Source organism: Rhinoderma darwinii, chromosome 11, assembly GCF_050947455.1.
Source record: "Rhinoderma darwinii isolate aRhiDar2 chromosome 11, aRhiDar2.hap1, whole genome shotgun sequence".
Lineage (NCBI taxonomy): Eukaryota > Metazoa > Chordata > Amphibia > Anura > Rhinodermatidae > Rhinoderma > Rhinoderma darwinii.
Genome location: NC_134697.1, coordinates 99,488,438 through 99,511,555, shown reverse-complemented (window position 1 = coordinate 99,511,555; position 23,118 = coordinate 99,488,438). Strand labels below are relative to the sequence as shown.

General features: G+C 42.1%; 1 protein-coding gene across 1 annotated transcript in view; it reads right to left on the bottom strand.

Moving 5' to 3' along the window:
• Positions 1-23,118, bottom strand: part of SSRP1 (structure specific recognition protein 1) — a 32,570-nt gene that overhangs the window by 6,000 nt on the left and 3,452 nt on the right. The window contains exons 3-9 of the mRNA XM_075842204.1: positions 9,116-9,221; positions 8,689-8,879; positions 7,665-7,895; positions 7,464-7,567; positions 5,244-5,372; positions 4,269-4,490; positions 3,106-3,178 (exon numbers count right to left, since the gene is read on the bottom strand). Coding sequence (XP_075698319.1) covers positions 3,106-3,178; positions 4,269-4,490; positions 5,244-5,372; positions 7,464-7,567; positions 7,665-7,895; positions 8,689-8,879; positions 9,116-9,221 — 1,056 coding nt within the window. The remainder of the gene's footprint in view (positions 1-3,105; positions 3,179-4,268; positions 4,491-5,243; positions 5,373-7,463; positions 7,568-7,664; positions 7,896-8,688; positions 8,880-9,115; positions 9,222-23,118) is intronic.

Genomic DNA, 23,118 nt, shown 5'->3' with positions numbered 1-23,118 from the left:
ACCCAGAGCAGGCAGAGCTCCACCTCACCCAGAGCAGGCAGAGCTCCACCTCACTCAGAGCAGGCAGAGCTCCACCTCACTCAGAGCAGGCAGAGCTCCACCTCACTCAGAGCAGGCAGAGCTCCACCTCACTCAGAGCAGGCAGAGCTCCACCTCACTCAGAGCAGGCAGAGCTCCACCTCACTCAGAGCTCCACCTCACCCAGATCAGAGCTCCACCTCACCCCGAGCAGTCAGAGCAGAGCTCCACCTCACCCAGAGCAGAGCTCCACCTCACCCAGAGCAGAGCTCCACCTCACCCAGAGCAGAGCTCCACCTCACCCAGAGCAGAGCTCCACCTCACCCAGAGCAGAGCTCCACCTCACCCAGAGCAGAGCTCCACCTCACCCAGAGCAGTCAGAGCAGAGCTCCACCTCACCCAGAGCAGTCAGAGCAGAGCTCCACCTCACCCAGAGCAGTCAGAGCAGAGCTCCACCTCACCCAGAGCAGAGCTCCACCTCACCCAGAGCAGAGCTCCACCTCACTCAGAGCTCCACCTCACCCAGATCAGAGCTCCACCTCACCCCGAGCAGTCAGAGCAGAGCTCCACCTCACCCAGAGCAGAGCTCCACCTCACCCAGAGCAGAGCTCCACCTCACCCAGAGCAGAGCTCCACCTCACCCAGAGCAGAGCTCCACCTCACCCAGAGCAGAGCTCCACCTCACCCAGAGCAGAGCTCCACCTCACCCAGAGCAGAGCTCCACCTCACCCAGAGCAGAGCTCCACCTCACCCAGAGCAGTCAGAGCAGAGCTCCACCTCACCCAGAGCAGTCAGAGCAGAGCTCCACCTCACCCAGAGCAGAGCTCCACCTCACCCAGAGCAGAGCTCCACCTCACCCAGAGCAGAGCTCCACCTCACCCAGAGCAGAGCTCCACCTCACCCAGAGCAGAGCTCCACCTCACCCAGAGCAGAGCTCCACCTCACCCAGAGCAGAGCTCCACCTCACCCAGAGCAGAGCTCCACCTCACCCAGAGCAGAGCTCCACCTCACCCAGAGCAGAGCTCCACCTCACCCAGAGCAGAGCTCCACCTCACCCAGAGCAGAGCTCCACCTCACCCAGAGCAGAGCTCCACCTCACCCAGAGCAGAGCTCCACCTCACCCAGAGCAGAGCTCCACCTCACCCAGAGCAGAGCTCCACCTCACCCAGAGCAGTCAGAGCAGAGCTCCACCTCACCCAGAGCAGTCAGAGCAGAGCTCCACCTCACCCAGAGCAGTCAGAGCAGAGCTCCACCTCACCCAGAGCAGTCAGAGCAGAGCTCCACCTCACCCAGAGTAGTCAGAGCAGAGCTCCACCTCACCCAGAGCAGAGCTCCACCTCACCCAGAGCAGTCAGAGCAGAGCTCCACCTCACCCAGAGCAGAGCTCCACCTCACCCAGAGCAGTCAGAGCAGAGCTCCACCTTACCCAGAGCAGGCAGAGCTCCACCTTACCCAGAGCGGTCACGGCAGAGCTCCACCTCATAGCAGAGCCACAATAGAAGCCCTTTTCCCAATATTCACAAGCAGGTATGCCTTCCCCTTCGTTTAATAGGCACAGCAGGGCCGGTTTAGCACAACTAGTAATGTGACCACTCCTATATACACCTTATAATATACAGCTGCTCCTTTTATACCCGGTTATACATGGTGTGTCACACGACGGCCAGTAATGGGTTGTGGTATTTCCACACACGTCTGTGTCTTACAGTAATCAGAGCTAATACTCGACTCACTCGTAAAGGGCTTTTCTGGAACTGCAACATTGCGGGTCTATACTTGGGATAGGTCATCAGTATCTTATCAGTGGGGGTTGCACTACCGGAACCCTCCGCGAGTCAGCTGAGTGATGGGCCCGTGGCGATCGCTGGGCCTGATACTGCAGGTCACATGGAACTGTGACTAAGCTGCAGTACCAGGCACAGCCACAACCAAATGTATGGCGCTATGTCTAGGTAAACATTGACCGACCCCCTTACTTCAGCTGATCGGCAGGGATGTTGGGCGTCAGACCGACACCGATCACATATTGATGACCCACAGATAAAAAACTTTTTGATGATGAAATTCAGCGAGGACAATACTGGACGAGCTCTGGGTATAATATAATGCACTACAGATGCCCCCGTACAAGAACAGACCCTTCCTCTCCAAGAGCTCTGGGGCGCCCCCATAAGTCGCTCTACAATCAGTCATGACGTCTTCACTCAGTTCCTTACAATCTAATAGAGTAAGAAGCTTCTGGCTGCTTTTACGGCGACGGCTAATTTTCTAATATATTCCCTTACCATTCAAGATCTCTGCTTGCAGTCAGTGAACTAAAGCATTCTTCGTTTTACCCAAAAGCTGAAAACCTAGTCCTGCTTACACAGGTGTACAGCTTGTAAATTGTACCAGAGCTCTCTCTCTCTCTCGTCAACGTGTGTCCTATGGATTATCTTCTGAGGACACTGCAGGAAAAGCATGCAACCATGCGCACATTCAGGAACGGAGCAACTGCGTGACGCCAACGCAGGGCACAGGGACCTCGATTTACCCACTGCCGACATTTGACGTATACTTAGGTCCCAGCCGATAAGGGGGGAGTATAGAGCGGGCTCACGGATGAGCCTGGTCCATACTAAGCGGGCGTCTACCGTATGTTACAGCCGTCACTTCACTGCAACAAGAATTTAACCCCTTAGATGCCACGGTCAATAGTCACCATGGCGTCTGAGCCGTTAGAAAGACGGGAGTGGCCCCCTCTGATGTCCCCAAAAATTCCCTTTTCCCCCAAAAGTAAAAAAAAAAAGAGGCTGCGGCAGGAAGGGGTTAATAGACACATAGGCCTCAATTTCCAAGTGTTGCAGTAGAAGTGGAGCCCTTATAAGCGGCCTCCCTCCGGTCCCTTCTCCCTCACAGTCCATGCATGTGTATATATATATATATCTCTCTCCTGGTAAATACACGCACATGCACACTGCACACGTATGACCTGGGCCGAGGGCGCTGACCTGTGACTTCTAACACATAAAAAAAGGAGAAGAGACAACCATGAATAAGAAAGCGTCCGTCCCATAAATGCGGAGCAGCTGCAGGGGGCGCTCTTACCTCCTTCAAGCCTCTGTTTTTGATGTTTAGTTTCTTCCCATTGACAAAGTCAAAAAGTTTCCCGTACTCCTCCCTGGACAGGAGAAACGAGAAGTCAGAACCGTCCACATTTACAGCAGCAAAAATAGACAACGGAAAGAAATCTTAGCCAATCACAGCAGCAGTAAATGAGGTTCTGTTACAGCAGGGCCCCCTAGTGCTGATCTGGGGAATTGCAGCTACTGACGGGAAAGCTGACTATTTACCTTCATTTTTGGACTGCAAAACAATTCTTCAGCCTCTCATAGTCCAGGGGACACCAGACCCACATTTTCATTATGATCAGACACAGAACTCAAAGCGCTCGGCCTGATCATAGAGAACTGTGAGAGTCCAGCACTGACGGGCTCGTTCCACGCAGGAAGGGAAGATGAAAGTAACGCTCATTGTTTTCCACTTCATGTTAGGAAACAGGACACATCACTAGGGATCCTTTTACACCAGCCATAAAAACCAGCGCCGATGCCTAATATGATCGCTCGTCCCCGTATATCGGTATCGGCTGACCGTGGTTTACAGGGCAATGCTCGGGAACGAGTGATCACATGAACGCTTATTTGCCCGATGATTGGCCCGTGTCAAAGGCAAGTAAACCACTAGAGACTAAACTTTTCTTCTACCCCAGACCACTAAAGCTGGTGACATAAACCCGCCACTGCCTTACAGCATCATGAAAAACTCTACCAGGATCTATTATAAAGAAGTTCTGCCACAGAGGACAAGTAGGTGATCAATGGCTGATCTCTGGGGGTCTCACTGATCACTAGATCGGGGGTCCCAACACTAACGGAGGAGGAGTTTAAAAGGATCAGTGATTCAATGCCTATGTGGCCGATGGAAACCATGGAATGGGGCGCTTCGCTGTGTCTGATGACCCTATAGACATTAGATGGAGCGGTGAGGCGCGTGCGTGACCCCCGCTAGATGATGTGTCCATCCCCCCTCTAGTGTCTATACGTGTGGTGATTATATACTCTAGTATAAGGGATGGAGAAGCAGAGGTTCAGAAGGGTCTGGATATAATGCCTGCAGATCTCATTTTCCTGTAGCCAATACAACACAGGCCATTAAATCCAAAAACACCCCCGTAGCGTTCCCCTCCACGGCCAGATCCCACCACCAACCTCTCGATGTTGCTGAAAGTGTATTGTGATCTTTGCTTGGTCTCGATTTCAAAGTCAAAAGAGCGAGTGGTTGTGGTGCCGCGAGCAAAGTTCACACAATTGACTTCGTCGAAGCGGACGTGGACGGGCGGCTTGTGGACGTATATAAAACCCCGCTCCAGCGGATACAGCAGTCCTGAGCTGGCTTTATACGAGCATGTGATGCACTGAGCTCCGGAGTGCCTGTGAAAAAGAGCCAGACATATAATGGTTACTGCTACGGACGTCCCTGCAGGGCTATACGCGTCTCCGGGACGTCCCTGCAGGACTGTACGCGTCTCCGGGACGTCCCTGCAGGACTGTACGCGTCTCCGGGACGTCCCTGCAGGGCTGTACGCGTCTCCGGGACGTCCCTGCAGGACTATACGCGTCTCCGGGACGTCCCTGCAGGACTATACGCGTCTCCGGGACGTCCCTGCAGGACTATACGCGTCTCCGGGACGTCCCTGCAGGACTATACGCGTCTCCGGGACGTCTCTGCAGGACTATACGCGTCTCCGGGACGTCTCTGCAGGACTATACGCGTCTCCGGGACGTCTCTGCAGGACTATAGGCGTCTCCGGGACGTCTCTGCAGGACTATAGACGTCTCCGGGACGTCTCTGCAGGACTATAGACGTCTCCGGGACGTCTCTGCAGGACTATACACGTCTCCGGGACGTCTCTGCAGGACTATACACGTCTCCGGGACGTCTCTGCAGGACTATACACGTCTCCGGGACGTCCCTGCAGGACTATACACGTCTCCGGGACGTCCCTGCAGGACTATACACGTCTCCGGGACGTCTCTGCAGGACTATACACGTCTCCGGGACGTCTCTGCAGGACTATACACGTCTCCGGGACGTCTCTGCAGGACTATACACGTCTCCGGGACGTCCCTGCAGGACTATATACATCTCCGGGACGTCTCGGGGGCCACTTCTGAATAGCTCACCCTTGGAAGTTTCCAGGGACTGTGATTTTGCGGTTTACAAGAGCCTTCATGACGCGACTGACCATCTCGTATAAACACCCGGACATATTCTTCTTCAGCTTCCCATCAAATCGCTTTTCAACTTCATCTCTGAGGGAGAACAAAAAAAAAATCAAAGTAATAATCACAAAACCAAAAACAAGACAAAAAAAGGACAAAAAGTACGAACAACTAGAATACAGACTAGGCCATAAATATCAGATTGGTGAGGGGCCGAATCCCGCCACCCTCGTAGATCAGCTGATCAGGGGATGAGAGAGCATCGCGGCCCTTTTCAATCAGCTGACCTGCTCGTTTGGCCGCAGCAGCCTGAAACCGATGACCTATCCTAAGGATAGTCCCAGAAAAGCCCTTTAAAAAGGTGTCTCATCCCGACATCCCCTTACCATATACTCTATTAGGTTATCTTCCAAAGACGACCCTCTATGAGCCAGAAGTGAGATCTGCTAAGAAGCAGCGGTGGACCTGGCCGCTCTATATATAACATGGTCACCCATTTGAATGGCTGCATGTAATACTAAATTTCTCCTGTAGTTGCTGCTGCAGGGGATATAGGCAGCTGATGGCAACGTAGTAGCTGGTACCAAAGTGATCAGCTGCACGCTGTGATCGCTGGAATATTAAAGGGCTCTTCCCATCTCAAAGTGATGGCATCTCTCATAGATAGGTTATCACTTTATGATCGGCGTGAATCCCACTGCCGGGACCCTCATCGATCCTGGGAAGCCGCACTCAAGTGAAGGGGAAGCAGCACTGAAATTTGGTACCGTTGGTCCTCCATATTGATTGACAGGGTCCGTGTACCTGCCTGGAAAGGACAGAGCGCTCCCCTCACAAATACACACGAAAAGAAGGCAGAATATTCTGGTAACCGATCCACTTTAAGGTGTGGTCTGTAGTGAAACAACCCATTTAACCCCTTAAGGACATGGCCAACTTGAATTTTTCCTCTTTGCATCCCGGCGCTCCTAACGACTTCATTTTTTTTTTACCGGCTGCCATTTTTGGTTTATTTACATGATGGTTTCATTTATAAAAACTAATTTTCCGCTGCAGTTTTGATAATTTTTTTTCACAACACGCACCGATCATCATAAGTGGCGATATATATTAGTTGGGCAGGTAGTTACGGTTGTGACGATACCAAATAGGTGTATATTTTTTTTATGTTTTGGGACTTATATCTAATAAAGTTTATTTATTGTAATAGATGTGCATTTGTTGTTTTTTTTACTGATTTTTTTATAACTTTTTTTCGTTTTTGGGGAATTTTACATTTAATGTACTGCCATATATCTATCTATATACTGTTCGTACCCAGGCAGTTGTTAGGACATACCCAAGTATACCCTAACGACCGGAAATATGGTCAGACAGCCCTGGGGTCCTTTAATGGAGTCTGGATTGTATGCCCATATATGGGATGTCCTTCAATCGCATCACCGGGATTCCCTGTAACGCGATTAAAGGGGGGTCCCCCTTCACTCTATTGCAATGCTGCAATCAGCTTTGATCGCAGAATTCAAGGGGTTAACAGTGGAGATCATTTCTATGATCCCCGCTGTTAGTCCTAGTTTACACAGTGTTTCTTTGTGCGGTTTTTGACGCGGAAACAGTGTCAAAAAACGTCTGAAATCGCCTCCCATTGATTTCAATGGGAGGCGGAGGCGTTTTTTTTACCCGCAAGCAGAAAACACGCTCGCAGGGAAAAAAAAATGAGATGCTCTTTCTTCAGGCGTTTCCGGTACTGACACTAATGGGAGGCAGAGAAATAGTTTTTGCTGCGTTTTTTGCCTGCGGCGCTCAATGGCCGAAAAACGTGGCAAGTGTTCTGCCGGCAAGTCAAAATTTGCCACAAAGTTCCTGAAGGACTTGAGGCAGATTTTTCCGCCTACAAAAAACTGTGAACAGGGCCTTAGAGAGGGGTTGTGGCTGTGTATTGTGGCTGTCGCCCCGCACCTCACCCCACGGGCACACTTGATGACGTGTATGCTCGTCCTGATACGGCAAGGTCCTGCCGCCCACGAGGATACACGTCACGTGTCGTCACCAGGTTTCAGAGAGGGAAGGCGCGGTATGTGCCAATATTAAAGGACTCGTTTTTGATCATCTTCAGTATAGAAAATTCTCAGGTTTTCTCCTTCGATCGCTACAGAAATATTCCGCATAACGATCACTCACTCGTTCATGTTCAGCGTCAAAGAGATCTCCTCGTCTTTGGCAAATAGCAGGATTAGGAAGTGATACCGCGTCTGCCCCTGTTTGATTGGCGGATCCAAACTGATCTGCAGTAAAGAACACCAGGTTAGCGCCACGTCCTCCTCTAGATTTGGTCTCCGTTCCCCATTTGGGGTAGACAACCGAAATTGGAGCCAGACTTACCACAAAGAACATCTGGCGCTGATCCTTATGCGGCAGGAGGAACAGCCGGAGCACAGTCGTGTACGGTATTTTATAGTCGAAGGTTTTTCCGTGCAGGTGGAGGAAAGAAGGATAGATCCGTATGTCATAGCGACCGCGCGGAGTCAGACACTGCAGCTCCTGGAAAATACAGACCGCGTCGCCTGTCGCCTGGATGACGTCTGCCTTGGATAGGACGTTTTTAGCAAAAGCCTAAAATGCGGGAAAAGTTATACCCATGAATAACCCAAAGTAAGGGACGCCGCACCGGATACTAGAGGGGCTCTCCGAGATCCTAACAGGGACTATAGACAAGGGTTGTAGCGTCACCTATGGGTCCCAGACATGTATAGTCCATCAGAGGAGATGCCAAACATATCCATAGGGACCCATGTACCTGGCAGATGCCAAAAGGGTGCCTTACTGGGGAATATTAGCGATGCAAGCTTCGCCGCTGTCCTGTGAGAAAGGTGCCGATCTTCAGTCCTCAGCACGGACGCCAGAGAAACGACATCACCCAGGATTTTGGGAGCAAATTTGGACATAATAGTTACGTATGTGCCAGTGCCATCCAAAGCAGGTGCTGGATGTAATAAACAGCCGAGATCGGCGTTACCTCCGATCCTAGACGTTTAATTACCGCGGCATCTAGGTGGTTAGAGGACTCCCTGTCATGCATCGGGTTGCTATGGCAGCCAGGGGTCCCAACAAAGGCCTGCCATAGCTCTATGCCTATTAGATGGAGCTGAATCATAAGAACCCGTACAGTAAAGTTATTTACATCGCACTGATAAAAAAACAAAAACACAGAGGTGGAATTGCTGTTTTTTCTATTCCCCCAGAAACAGATGAATTTACACCGAAAAATGCAACTGATGCCGCAAAAAACAAGTCATCATAAAGGTACGAAAAAAACAGATAATTTTTTTTAAAATGGACAAAACAGGCTCAGTCCTGTAGCGGGTACATAAAACAGGTCAAAATATAGTCAAAACAAAAAACAAACCTCTACGGGATCTCCGCCGTCTTCCTGTGAGGGGGGGACATAGAAGCGAATCTCCATGAGCGAAACCTCCGAATCATCGTTCTGGTGAAACTCCAGCGTCACCTCGTTCTTCCCGGTGGTACATTGGGACACGTTACTTAGAGGGAGTTCAAAGGCTGGCTGTTCTCCAATATCAAATGATAGGAGTTGTCCTACACAAGCAAACACAAAGCTATAAAAAAGACAAAAACATCCAAACAGACGGCCTACAAGTGTATCCTCGAAGACCTGCCACCGGTCATATACCACCAGAGCCCTGCCCAGCGCGACAAGATGGTGGCAGTGCTGGTGCCTCTATGTCTCTCACAACCTCAACCACACTGATAAAATCTGACAAAAATAAAAAAAGTGAACAAGAATGGTACAAAAAAGACCGTCAAATACCCACCTCCGAACCTAGTGCTGCCCCAATTCCATCCTTTCACGCACAGGTCCTTTTCGACCAGGTCCACTTCGAAGTGAGTCTTGAAAAATTCGGAAACCTTCTCGTACTCCTGGGAAGAGGAATGCGTTGGTAGGTGACATGTACGACTTCAAAAATACCCATTCAAGTCAAGGCGCGGTACACAACGCAGCCACTAGGGTGAGAGTGGCGCTGTGACCTCTCCTAGACAGGGGCTTTAGGTTTTTTTGGCGCCACAAAACCCTCCTCCGATTCAAATACACGGCACATTTCTAGGTTATATCTATCAAAACGTGGCACTCCGACAGTCAAGGAAACGTGCCGAAAAGTACAAACCTCGCTTTGTGGCCGATAGGACATCAGTTGTATATGTCAAAAAAAAATTCTAAAGTGAAAGCTCCTGATACGTAAACAGCTGACGAATATCTGCCCGTTACTAGAAATGTAATGAAGATCCGGCTGGTGTCACGACAGTCCATCAGGAAACCGGGTCCCTCACTGTCCAGGATGCATCTCCCGGCACCACTAAACCCCTTTCTCACCCCGACTCCCAAAAGCCATAACTTTTTTTATTTTTCGTCTTTTATTTATTGCGGGACGAGTTGTAGTTTATCACAGCACTATTTATTGTACCACGTAATGTACTGGGAACTTAAAAACAAAAAATTGTGGGGTAAATGACCAGAAAACAGTGATTCGATATAAACTGTGAGGAGAACGTCAGGGTATATATAATATGTGAGGAGTACATCAGGGTATATGTAATATGTGATTAGTACATCAGGGTATATGTAATATGTGAGGAGTACATCAGGATATATGTAATATGTGAGGAGTACATCAGGGTATATGTAATATGTGCGGAGTACATCAGGGTATATGTAGTATGTGAGGAGTACATCAGGGTATATGTAATATGTGTGGAGTACATCAGGGTATATGTAATATGTGAGGAGTACATCAGGGTATATGTAATATGTGAGGAGTACATCAGGGTATATGTAATATGTGAGGAGTACATCAGGGTATATGTAATCTGTGCGGGGTACATCAGGGTATATGTAATATGTGAGGAGCACATCAGGATATATGTAATATGTGAGGAGTACATCAGGATATATGTAATATGTGAGGAGTACATCGGGGTATATGTAATATGTGAGGAGTACATCAGGGTATATGTAATATGTGAGGAGTACATCAGGGTATATGTAATATGTGAGGAGTACATCAGGATGTATGTAATATGTGAGGAGTACATCAGGGTATATGTAATATGTGAGGAGTACATCAGGATATATGTAATATGTGAGGAGTACATCAGTGTATATGTAATATGTGAGGAGTACATCAGGGTATATGTAATATGTGAGGAGTACATCAGGATATATGTAATATGTGAGGACTACATCAGGGTATATGTAATATGTGAGGAGTACATCAGGATATATGTAATATGTGAGGACTACATCAGGGTATATGTAATATGTGAGGAGTACATCAGGATATATGTAATATGTGAGGAGTACATCAGGGTATATGTAATATGTGAGGAGTACATCAGGATATATGTAATATGTGAGGAGTACATCAGTGTATATGTAATCTGTGAGGAGTACATCAGGATATATGTAATATGTGAGGAGTACATCAGGATATATGTAATATGTGAGAAGTACATCAGGGTATATGTAATATGTGAGGAGTACATCAGGATATATGTAATATGTGAGGAGTACATCAGGATATATGTAATATGTGAGGAGTACATCAGGGTATATGTAATATGTTAGGAGTACATCAGGGTATATGTAATATGTGCGGGGTACATCAGGGTATATGTAATCTGTGCGGAGAACATCAGGGTATATGTAATATGTGAGGAGTACATCAGGATATATGTAATATGTGAGGAGTACATCAGGGTATATGTAATATGTGAGGAGTACATCAGGGTATATGTAATATGTGAGGAGTACATCAGGGTATATGTAATATGTGAGGAGTACATCAGGGTATATGTAATATGTGCGGGGTACATCAGGGTATATGTAATCTGTGCGGAGAACATCAGGGTATATGTAATATGTGAGGAGTACATCAGGATATATGTAATATGTGAGGAGTACATCAGGGTATATGTAATATGTGAGGAGTACATCAGGGTATATGTAATATGTGAGGAGTACATCAGGATATATGTAATATGTGAGGAGTACATCAGGATATATGTAATATGTGAGGAGTACATCAGGGTATATGTAATATGTGAGAAGTACATCAGGGTATATGTAATATGTGAGGAGTACATCAGGATATATGTAATATGTGAGGAGTACATCAGGGTATATGTAATATGTGAGGAGTACATCAGGATATATGTAATATGTGAGGAGTACATCAGGATATATGTAATATGTGCGGAGTACATCAGGGTATATGTAATGTGTGAGGAGTACATCAGGGTATATGTAATGTGTGAGGAGTACATCAGGGTATATGTAATATGTGAGGAGTACATCAGGGTATATGTAATATGTGAGGAGTACATCAGGGTATATGTAATATGTGAGGAGTACATCAGGGTATATGTAATATGTGAGGAGTACATCAGGATATATGTAATATGTGAGGAGTACATCAGGGTATATGTAATATGTGCGGAGTACATCAGGGTATATGTAGTATGTGAGGAGTACATCAGGGTATATGTAATATGTGTGGAGTACATCAGGATATATGTAATATGTGAGGAGTACATCAGGATATATGTAATATGTGAGGAGTACATCAGGGTATATGTAATATGTGAGGAGTACATCAGGATATATGTAATATGTGAGGAGTACATCAGGATATATGTAATATGTGCGGAGTACATCAGGGTATATGTAATCTGTGAGGAGTACATCAGGATATATGTAATATGTGAGGAGCATATCAGGGTATATGTAAACTGTGAGGAGTACATCAGGGTATATGTAATATGTGAGGAGTACATCAGGGTATATGTAATATGTGAGGAGTACATCAGGGTATATGTAATATGTGAGGAGTACATCAGGATATATGTAATATGTGAGGAGTACATCAGGGTATATGTAATATGTGAGGAGTACATCAGGATATATGTAATATGTGAGGAGTACATCAGGGTATATGTAATATGTGCGGAGTACATCAGGGTATATGTAGTATGTGAGGAGTACATCAGGGTATATGTAATATGTGTGGAGTACATCAGGATATATGTAATATGTGAGGAGTACATCAGGGTATATGTAATATGTGATTAGTACATCAGGGTATATGTAATATGTGAGGAGTACATCAGGATATATGTAATATGTGAGGAGCACATCAGGATATATGTAATATGTGAGGAGTACATCAGGGTATATGTAATCTGTGAGGAGTACATCAGGGTATATGTAATATGTGAGGGGTACATCAGGATATATGTAATATGTGAGGAGTACATCAGGGTATATGTAATATGTGAGGAGTACATCAGGATATATGTAATGAGTACATCAGGGTATATGTAATATGTGAGGAGTACATCAGGGTATATGTAATATGTGAGGAGTACATCAGGATATATGTAATATGTGAGGAGTACATCAGGGTATATGTAATATGTGAGGAGTACATCAGGATATATGTAATATGTGAGGAGTACATCAGGATATATGTAATCTGTGAGGAGCACATCAGGGTATATGTAATATGTGAGGAGTACATCAGGGTATATGTAATATGTGAGGAGTACATCAGGGTATATGTAATATGTGAGGAGTACATCAGGATATATGTAATATGTGAGGAGTACATCAGGATATATGTAATATGTGAGGAGTACATCAGGGTATATGTAATATGTGAGAAGTACATCAGGGTATATGTAATATGTGAGGAGTACATCAGGATATATGTAATATGTGAGGAGTACATCAGGGTATATGTAATATGTGAGGAGTACATCAGGATATATGTAATATGTGAGGAGTACATCAGGGTATATGTAATCTGTGAGGAGTACATCAGGGTATATGTAATCTGTGAGGAGTACATCAGGGTATATGTAATATGTGAGGAGTACATCAGGGTATATGTAATATGTGAGGAGTACATCAGGATATATGTAATATGTGCGGAGTACATCAGGGTATATGTAATGTGTGAGGAGTACATCAGGGTATATGTAATATGTGAGGAGTACATCAGGGTATATGTAATATGTGAGGAGTACATCAGGGTATATGTAATATGTGAGGAGTACATCAGGGTATATGTAATATGTGAGGAGTACATCAGGGTATATGTAATATGTGAGGAGTACATCAGGATATATGTAATATGTGAGGAGTACATCAGGATATATGTAATATGTGAGGAGTACATCAGGGTATATGTAATATGTGAGGAGTACATCAGGATATATGTAATATGTGAGGAGTACATCAGGATATATGTAATATGTGCGGAGTACATCAGGGTATATGTAATGTGTGAGGAGTACATCAGGGTATATGTAATGTGTGAGGAGTACATCAGGGTATATGTAATATGTGAGGAGTACATCAGGGTATATGTAATATGTGAGGAGTACATCAGGATATATGTAATATGTGAGGAGTACATCAGGGTATATGTAATATGTGAGGAGTACATCAGGATATATGTAATATGTGAGGAGTACATCAGGATATATGTAATATGTGAGGAGTACATCAGGATATATGTAATATGTGATTAGTACATCAGGGTATATGTAATCTGTGAGGAGTACATCAGGGTATATGTAATATGTGAGGAGTACATCAGGGTATATGTAATATGTGAGGAGTACATCAGGATGTATGTAATATGTGAGGAGTACATCAGGATATATGTAATATGTGAGGAGCACATCAGGGTATATGTAATATGTGAGGAGCACATCAGGGTATATGTAATATGTGAGGAGCACATCAGGATATATGTAATATGTGAGGAGTACATCAGGGTATATGTAATATGTGAGGAGTACATCAGGATATATGTAATATGTGAGGAGTACATCAGGATATATGTAATATGTGAGGAGTACATCAGGATATATGTAATATGTGAGGAGTACATCAGTGTATATGTAATATGTGAGGAGTACTTCAGGATATATGTAATATGTGAGGAGTACATCAGGGTATATGTAATGTGTGAGGAGCACATCAGGATATATGTAATATGTGAGGAGTACATCAGTGTATATGTAATATGTGAGGAGTACATCAGGATATACGTAATATGTAATATGTGAGGAGTACATCAGGATATATGTAATATGTGAGGAGTACATCAGGATATATGTAATATGTGAGGAGTACATCAGGATATATGTAATATGTGAGGAGTACATCAGGATATATGTAATATGTGAGGAGTACATCAGGGTATATGTAATATGTGAGGAGTACATCAGGGTATATGTAATATGTGAGGAGTACATCAGGGTATATGTAATATGTAATATGTGAGGAGTACATCAGGGTATATGTAATATGTGAGGAGTACATCAGGATATATGTAATATGTGAGGAGTACATCAGGATATATGTAATATGTGAGGAGTACATCAGGATATATGTAATATGTGAGGAGTACATCAGTGTATATGTAATATGTGAGGAGTACTTCAGGATATATGTAATATGTGAGGAGTACATCAGGATATATGTAATATGTGAGGAGTACATCAGGGTATATGTAATATGTGAGGAGTACATCAGGGTATATGTAATATGTGAGGAGTACATCAGGGTATATGTAATATGTGAGGAGTACATCAGGGTATATGTAATATGTGAGGAGTACATCAGGATATATGTAATATGTGAGGAGTACATCAGGATATATGTAATATGTGCGGAGTACATCAGGGTATATGTAATATGTGAGGAGTACATCAGGGTATATGTAATATGTGAGGAGTACATCAGGGTATATGTAATATGTGAGGAGTACATCAGGGTATATGTAATATGTGAGGAGTACATCAGGGTATATGTAATATGTGAGGAGTACATCAGGGTATATGTAATATGTGAGGAGTACATCAGGGTATATGTAATCTGTGAGGAGTACATCAGGGTATATGTAATATGTGAGGAGTACATCAGGATATATGTAATATGTGATTAGTACATCAGGGTATATGTAATGTGTGAGGAGCACATCAGGGTATATGTAATATGTGAGGAGTACATCAGGGTATATGTAATATGTGAGGAGTACATCAGGATATATGTAATATGTGAGGAGTACATCAGGATATATGTAATATGTGAGGAGTACATCAGGATATATGTAATATGTGATTAGTACATCAGGGTATATGTAATCTGTGAGGAGTACATCAGGGTATATGTAATATGTGAGGAGTACATCAGGGTATATGTAATATGTGAGGAGTACATCAGGATGTATGTAATATGTGAGGAGTACATCAGGATATATGTAATATGTGAGGAGCACATCAGGGTATATGTAATATGTGAGGAGCACATCAGGGTATATGTAATATGTGAGGAGCACATCAGGATATATGTAATATGTGAGGAGTACATCAGGGTATATGTAATATGTGAGGAGTACATCAGGATATATGTAATATGTGAGGAGTACATCAGGATATATGTAATATGTGAGGAGTACATCAGGATATATGTAATATGTGAGGAGTACATCAGTGTATATGTAATATGTGAGGAGTACTTCAGGATATATGTAATATGTGAGGAGTACATCAGGGTATATGTAATGTGTGAGGAGCACATCAGGATATATGTAATATGTGAGGAGTACATCAGTGTATATGTAATATGTGAGGAGTACATCAGGATATACGTAATATGTAATATGTGAGGAGTACATCAGGATATATGTAATATGTGAGGAGTACATCAGGATATATGTAATATGTGAGGAGTACATCAGGATATATGTAATATGTGAGGAGTACATCAGGATATATGTAATATGTGAGGAGTACATCAGGGTATATGTAATATGTGAGGAGTACATCAGGGTATATGTAATATGTGAGGAGTACATCAGGGTATATGTAATATGTAATATGTGAGGAGTACATCAGGGTATATGTAATATGTGAGGAGTACATCAGGATATATGTAATATGTGAGGAGTACATCAGGATATATGTAATATGTGAGGAGTACATCAGGATATATGTAATATGTGAGGAGTACATCAGTGTATATGTAATATGTGAGGAGTACTTCAGGATATATGTAATATGTGAGGAGTACATCAGGATATATGTAATATGTGAGGAGTACATCAGGGTATATGTAATATGTGAGGAGTACATCAGGGTATATGTAATATGTGAGGAGTACATCAGGGTATATGTAATATGTGAGGAGTACATCAGGGTATATGTAATATGTGAGGAGTACATCAGGATATATGTAATATGTGAGGAGTACATCAGGATATATGTAATATGTGCGGAGTACATCAGGGTATATGTAATATGTGAGGAGTACATCAGGGTATATGTAATATGTGAGGAGTACATCAGGGTATATGTAATATGTGAGGAGTACATCAGGGTATATGTAATATGTGAGGAGTACATCAGGGTATATGTAATATGTGAGGAGTACATCAGGGTATATGTAATATGTGAGGAGTACATCAGGGTATATGTAATCTGTGAGGAGTACATCAGGGTATATGTAATATGTGAGGAGTACATCAGGATATATGTAATATGTGAGGAGTACATCAGGATATATGTAATATGTGAGGAGTACATCAGGGTATATGTAATATGTGAGGAGTACATCAGGATATATGTAATATGTGAGGAGTACATCAGGATATATGTAATATGTGAGGAGTACATCAGGGTATATGTAATATGTGAGGAGTACATCAGGATATATGTAATATGTGCGGAGTACATCAGGGTATATGTAATGTGTGAGGAGTACATCAGGGTATATGTAATATGTGAGGAGTACATCAGGATATATGTAATGAGTACATCAGGGTATATGTAATATGTGAGGAGTACATCAGGGTATATGTAATATGTGAGGAGTACATCAGGATATATGTAATGAGTACATCAGGGTATATGTAATATGTGAGGAGTACATCAGGATATATGTAATATGTGAGGAGTACATCAGGGTATATGTAATATGTGAGGAGTACATCAGGGTATATGTAAGCTGTGAGGAGTACATCAGGATATATGTAATATGTGAGGAGTACATCAGGATATATGTAATATGTGAGGAGCACATCAGGATATATGTAATATGTGAGGAGCACATCAGGATATATGTAATCTGTGAGGAGCACATCAGGATATATGTAATCTGTGAGGAGCACATCAGGGTATATGTAATATGTGAGGAGTACATCAGGGTATATGTAATATGTGAGGAGTACATCAGGGTATATGTAATATGTGAGGAGTACATCAGGATATATGTAATATGTGAGGAGTACATCAGGATATATGTAATATGTGAGGAGTACATCAGGGTATATGTAATATGTGAGGAGTACATCAGGGTATATGTAATATGTGAGGAGTACATCAGGATATATGTAATATGTGAGGAGTACATCAGGATATATGTAATATGTGAGGAGTACATCAGGGTATATGTAATATGTGAGGAGTACATCAGGGTATATGTAACATGTGAGGAGTACATCAGGATATATGTAACATGTGAGGAGTACATCAGGATATATGTAATATGTGAGGAGTACATCAGGGTATATGTAATATGTGAGGAGTACATCAGGATATATGTAATATGTGAGGAGTACATCAGGATATATGTAATATGTGCGGAGTACATCAGGGTATATGTAATGTGTGAGGAGTACATCAGGGTATATGTAATATGTGAGGAGTACATCAGGGTATATGTAATATGTGAGGAGTACATCAGGGTATATGTAATATGTGAGGAGTACATCAGGATATATGTAATATGTGAGGAGTACATCAGGGTATATGTAATATGTGAGGAGTACATCAGGATATATGTAATATGTGAGGAGTACATCAGGATATATGTAATATGTGAGGAGTACATCAGGGTATATGTAATATGTGAGGAGTACATCAGGGTATATGTAATATGTGAGGAGTACATCAGGATATATGTAATATGTGCGGAGTACATCAGGGTATATGTAATGTGTGAGGAGTACATCAGGGTATATGTAATATGTGAGGAGTCCATCAGGGTATATGTAATATGTGAGGAGTACATCAGGGTATATGTAATATGTGAGGAGTACATCAGGATATATGTAATATGTGAGGAGTACATCAGGATATATGTAATATGTGAGGAGTACATCAGGATATATGTAATATGTGAGGAGTACATCAGGATATATGTAATATGTGAGGAGTACATCAGGATATATGTAATATGTGAGGAGTACATCAGGATATATGTAATATGTGAGGAGTACATCAGGATATATGTAATATGTGAGGAGTACATCAGGATATATGTAATATGTGAGGAGTACATCAGGATATATGTAATATGTGAGGAGTACATCAGGATATATGTAATATGTGAGGAGTACATCAGGATATATGTAATATGTGAGGAGTACATCAGGGTATATGTAATATGTGAGGAGTACATCAGGGTATATGTAATATGTGAGGAGTACATCAGGGTATATGTAATATGTGAGGAGTACATCAGGGTATATGTAATATGTGAGGAGTACATCAGGATATATGTAATTTGTGATTAGTACATCAGGGTATATGTAATATGTGAGGAGTACATCAGGGTATATGTAATATGTGAGGAGTACATCAGGGTATATGTAATATGTGAGGAGTACATCAGGGTATATGTAATATGTGAGGAGTACATCAGGGTATATGTAATATGTGAGGAGTACATCAGGATATATGTAATTTGTGATTAGTACATCAGGGTATATGTAATCTGTGAGGAGTACATCAGGGTATATGTAATATGTGAGGAGTACATCAGGGTGTATGTAATATGTGAGGAGTACATCAGGATGTATGTAATATGTGAGGAGTACATCAGGATATATGTAATATGTGAGGAGTACATCAGGATATATGTAATATGTGAGGAGTACATCAGGGTATATGTAATATGTGAGGAGTACATCAGGGTATATGTAATATGTGAGGTGTACATCAGGGTATATGTAATATGTGAGGAGTACATCAGGATATATGTAATCTGTGAGGAGTACATCAGGGTATATGTAATATGTGAGGAGTACATCAGGGTATGTGTAATATGTGAGGAGTACATCGGGATATATGTAATATGTGAGGAGTACATCAGGGTATATGTAATATGTGAGGAGTACATCAGGGTATATGTAATCTGTGAGGAGTACATCAGGGTATATGTAATATGTGAGGAGTACATCAGGGTATATGTAATGTGTGAGGAGTACATCAGGGTATATGTAATATGTGAGGAGCACATCAGGATATATGTAATATGTGAGGAGTACATCAGGATATATGTAATATGTGAGGAGTACATCAGGATATATGTAATATGTGAGGAGTACATCAGGGTATATGTAATATGTGAGGAGTACATCAGGGTATATGTAATATGTGAGGAGTACATCAGGGTATATGTAATATGTAATATGTGAGGAGTACATCAGGGTATATGTAATATGTGAGGAGCACATCAGGATATATGTAATATGTGAGGAGCACATCAGGATATATGTAATATGTGAGGAGTACATCAGGGTATATGTAATGTGTGAGGAGTACATCAGGATATATGTAATATGTGAGGAGTACATCAGGATATATGTAATATGTGAGGAGTACATCAGGATATATGTAATATGTGAGGAGTACATCAGGATATATGTAATATGTGAGGAGTACATCAGGGTATATGTAATATATGAGGAGTACATCAGGATATATGTAATATGTGAGGCGTACATCAGGGTATATGTAATATGTGAGGAGTACATCAGGGTATATGTAATATGTGAGGAGTACATCAGGGTATATGTAATATGTGAGGAGTACATCAGGATATATGTAATATGTGAGGAGCACATCAGGGTATATGTAATATGTGAGGAGCACATCGGGGTATATGTAATATGTGAGGAGTACATCAGGATATATGTAAGCTGTGCGGAGTACATCAGGGTATATGTAATATGTGAGGAGTACATCAGGGTATATGTAATATGTGAGGAGTACATCAGGGTATATGTAATATGTGAGGAGTACATCGGTGTATATGTAATATGTGAGGAGTACATCAGGGTATATGTAATATGTGAGGAGTACATCAGGGTATATGTAATATGTGAGGAGTACATCAGGGTGTATGTAATATGTGAGGAGTACATCAGGGTGTATGTAATATGTGAGGAGTACATCAGGATATATGTAATATGTGAGGAGTACATCAGGGTATATGTAATCTGTGAGGAGTACATCAGGGTATATGTAATATGTGAGGAGTACATCAGGATATATGTAATATGTGAGGAGTACATCGGGGTATATGTAATATGTGAGGAGTACATCGGGGTATATGTAATATGTGAGGAGTACATCAGGATATATGTAATATGTGAGGAGTATATCAGGGTATATGTAATATGTGAGGAGTACATCAGGATATATGTAATATGTGAGGAGTACATCAGGATATATGTAATATGTGCGGAGTACATCGGGGTATATGTAATATGTGAGGAGTACATCAGGGTATATGTAATATGTGAGGAGTACATCAGGATATATGTAATATGTGAGGAGTACATCAGGATATATGTAATATGTGAGGAGTACATCAGTATATATGTAATATGTGAGGAGTACATCAGGGTATATGTAATATGTGAGGAGTACATCAGGGTATATGTAATATGTGAGGAGTACATCAGGGTATATGTAATATGTGAGGAGTACATCAGGATATATGTAATATGTGAGGAGTACATCAGGATATATGTAATATGTGAGGAGTACATCAGGGTATATGTAATATGTGAGGAGTACATCAGGATATATGTAATATGTGAGGAGTACATCAGGGTATATGTAATATGTGAGGAGTACATCAGGGTATATGTAATATGTGAGGAGTACATCAGGATATATGTAATATGTGAGGAGTACATCAGGGTATATGTAATATGTGCGGAGTACATCAGGGTATATGTAATATGTGAGGAGTACATCAGGGTATATGTAATACGTGAGGAGTACATCAGGGTATATGTAATACGTGAGGAGTACATCAGTGTATATGTAATCTGTGAGGAGTACATCAGGATATATGTAATATGTAATGAGTACATCAGGGTATATGTAATATGTGAGGAGTACATCAGGGTATATGTAATATGTGTGGAGTACATCAGGGTATATGTAATATGTGAGGAGTACATCAGGATATATGTAATATGTGAGGAGTACATCAGGATATATGTAATATGTGAGGAGCACATCAGGATATATGTAATCTGTGAGGAGCACATCAGGATATATGTAATATGTGAGGAGTACATCAGGATATATGTAATATGTGAGGAGTACATCAGGATATATGTAAGATGTGAGGAGTACATCAGGGTATATGTAATATGTGAGGAGTACATCGGGGTATATGTAATATGTGAGGAGCACATCAGGATATATGTAATATGTGAGGAGTACATCAGGATATATGTAATCTGTGAGGAGCACATCAGGATATATGTAATCTGTGAGGAGTACATCAGGATATATGTAATATGTGAGGAGTACATCAGGATATATGTAATATGTGCGGAGTACATCAGGGTATATGTAATATGTGAGGAGTACATCAGGGTATATGTAATATGTGAGGAGTACATCAGGGTATATGTAATCTGTGAGGAGTACATCAGGATGTATGTAATATGTGAGGAGTACATCAGGATATATGTAAGATGTGAGGAGTACATCAGGATATATGTAATATGTGAGGAGTATATCAGGGTATATGTAATATGTGAGGAGTACATCAGGATATATGTAATATGTGAGGAGTACATCAGGGTATATGTAATATGTGAGGAGTACATCAGGGTATATGTAATATGTGAGGAGTACATCAGGGTATATGTAATATGTGAGGAGTACATCAGGGTATATGTAATATATGAGGAGTACATCAGGATATATGTAATATGTGAGGAGTACATCAGGGTATATGTAATCAGTGCGGAGTACATCAGGATATATGTAATATGTGAGGAGTACATCAGGGTATATGTAATATGTGAGGAGTACATCAGGGTATATGTAATGTGTGAGGAGTACATCAGGGTATATGTAATCTGTGCGGAGTACATCAGGGTATATGTAATATGTGAGGAGTACATCAGGATATATGTAATGTGTGAGGAGTACATCAGGGTATATGTAATATGTGAGGAGTACATCAGGGTATATGTAATATGTGAGGAGTACATCAGGGTATATGTAATATGTGAGGAGTACATCAGGGTATATGTAATATGTGAGGAGTACATCAGGGTATATGTAATATGTGAGGAGTACATCAGGGTATATGTAATATGTGAGGAGTACATCAGGGTATATGTAATATGTGAGGAGTACATCAGGATATATGTAATATGTGAGGAGTACATCAGGGTATATGTAATATGTGAGGACTACATCAGGGTATATGTAATATGTGAGGAGTACATCAGGGTATATGTAATATGTGAGGAGTACATCAGGGTATATGTAATATGTGAGGAGTACATCAGTGTATATGTAATATGTCAGGAGTACATCAGGGTATATGTAATATATGTGGACATCGGGGTATATGTAATATGTGAGGAGTACATCAGGATATATGTAATATGTGAGGAGTACATCAGGATATATGTAATATGTGAGGAGT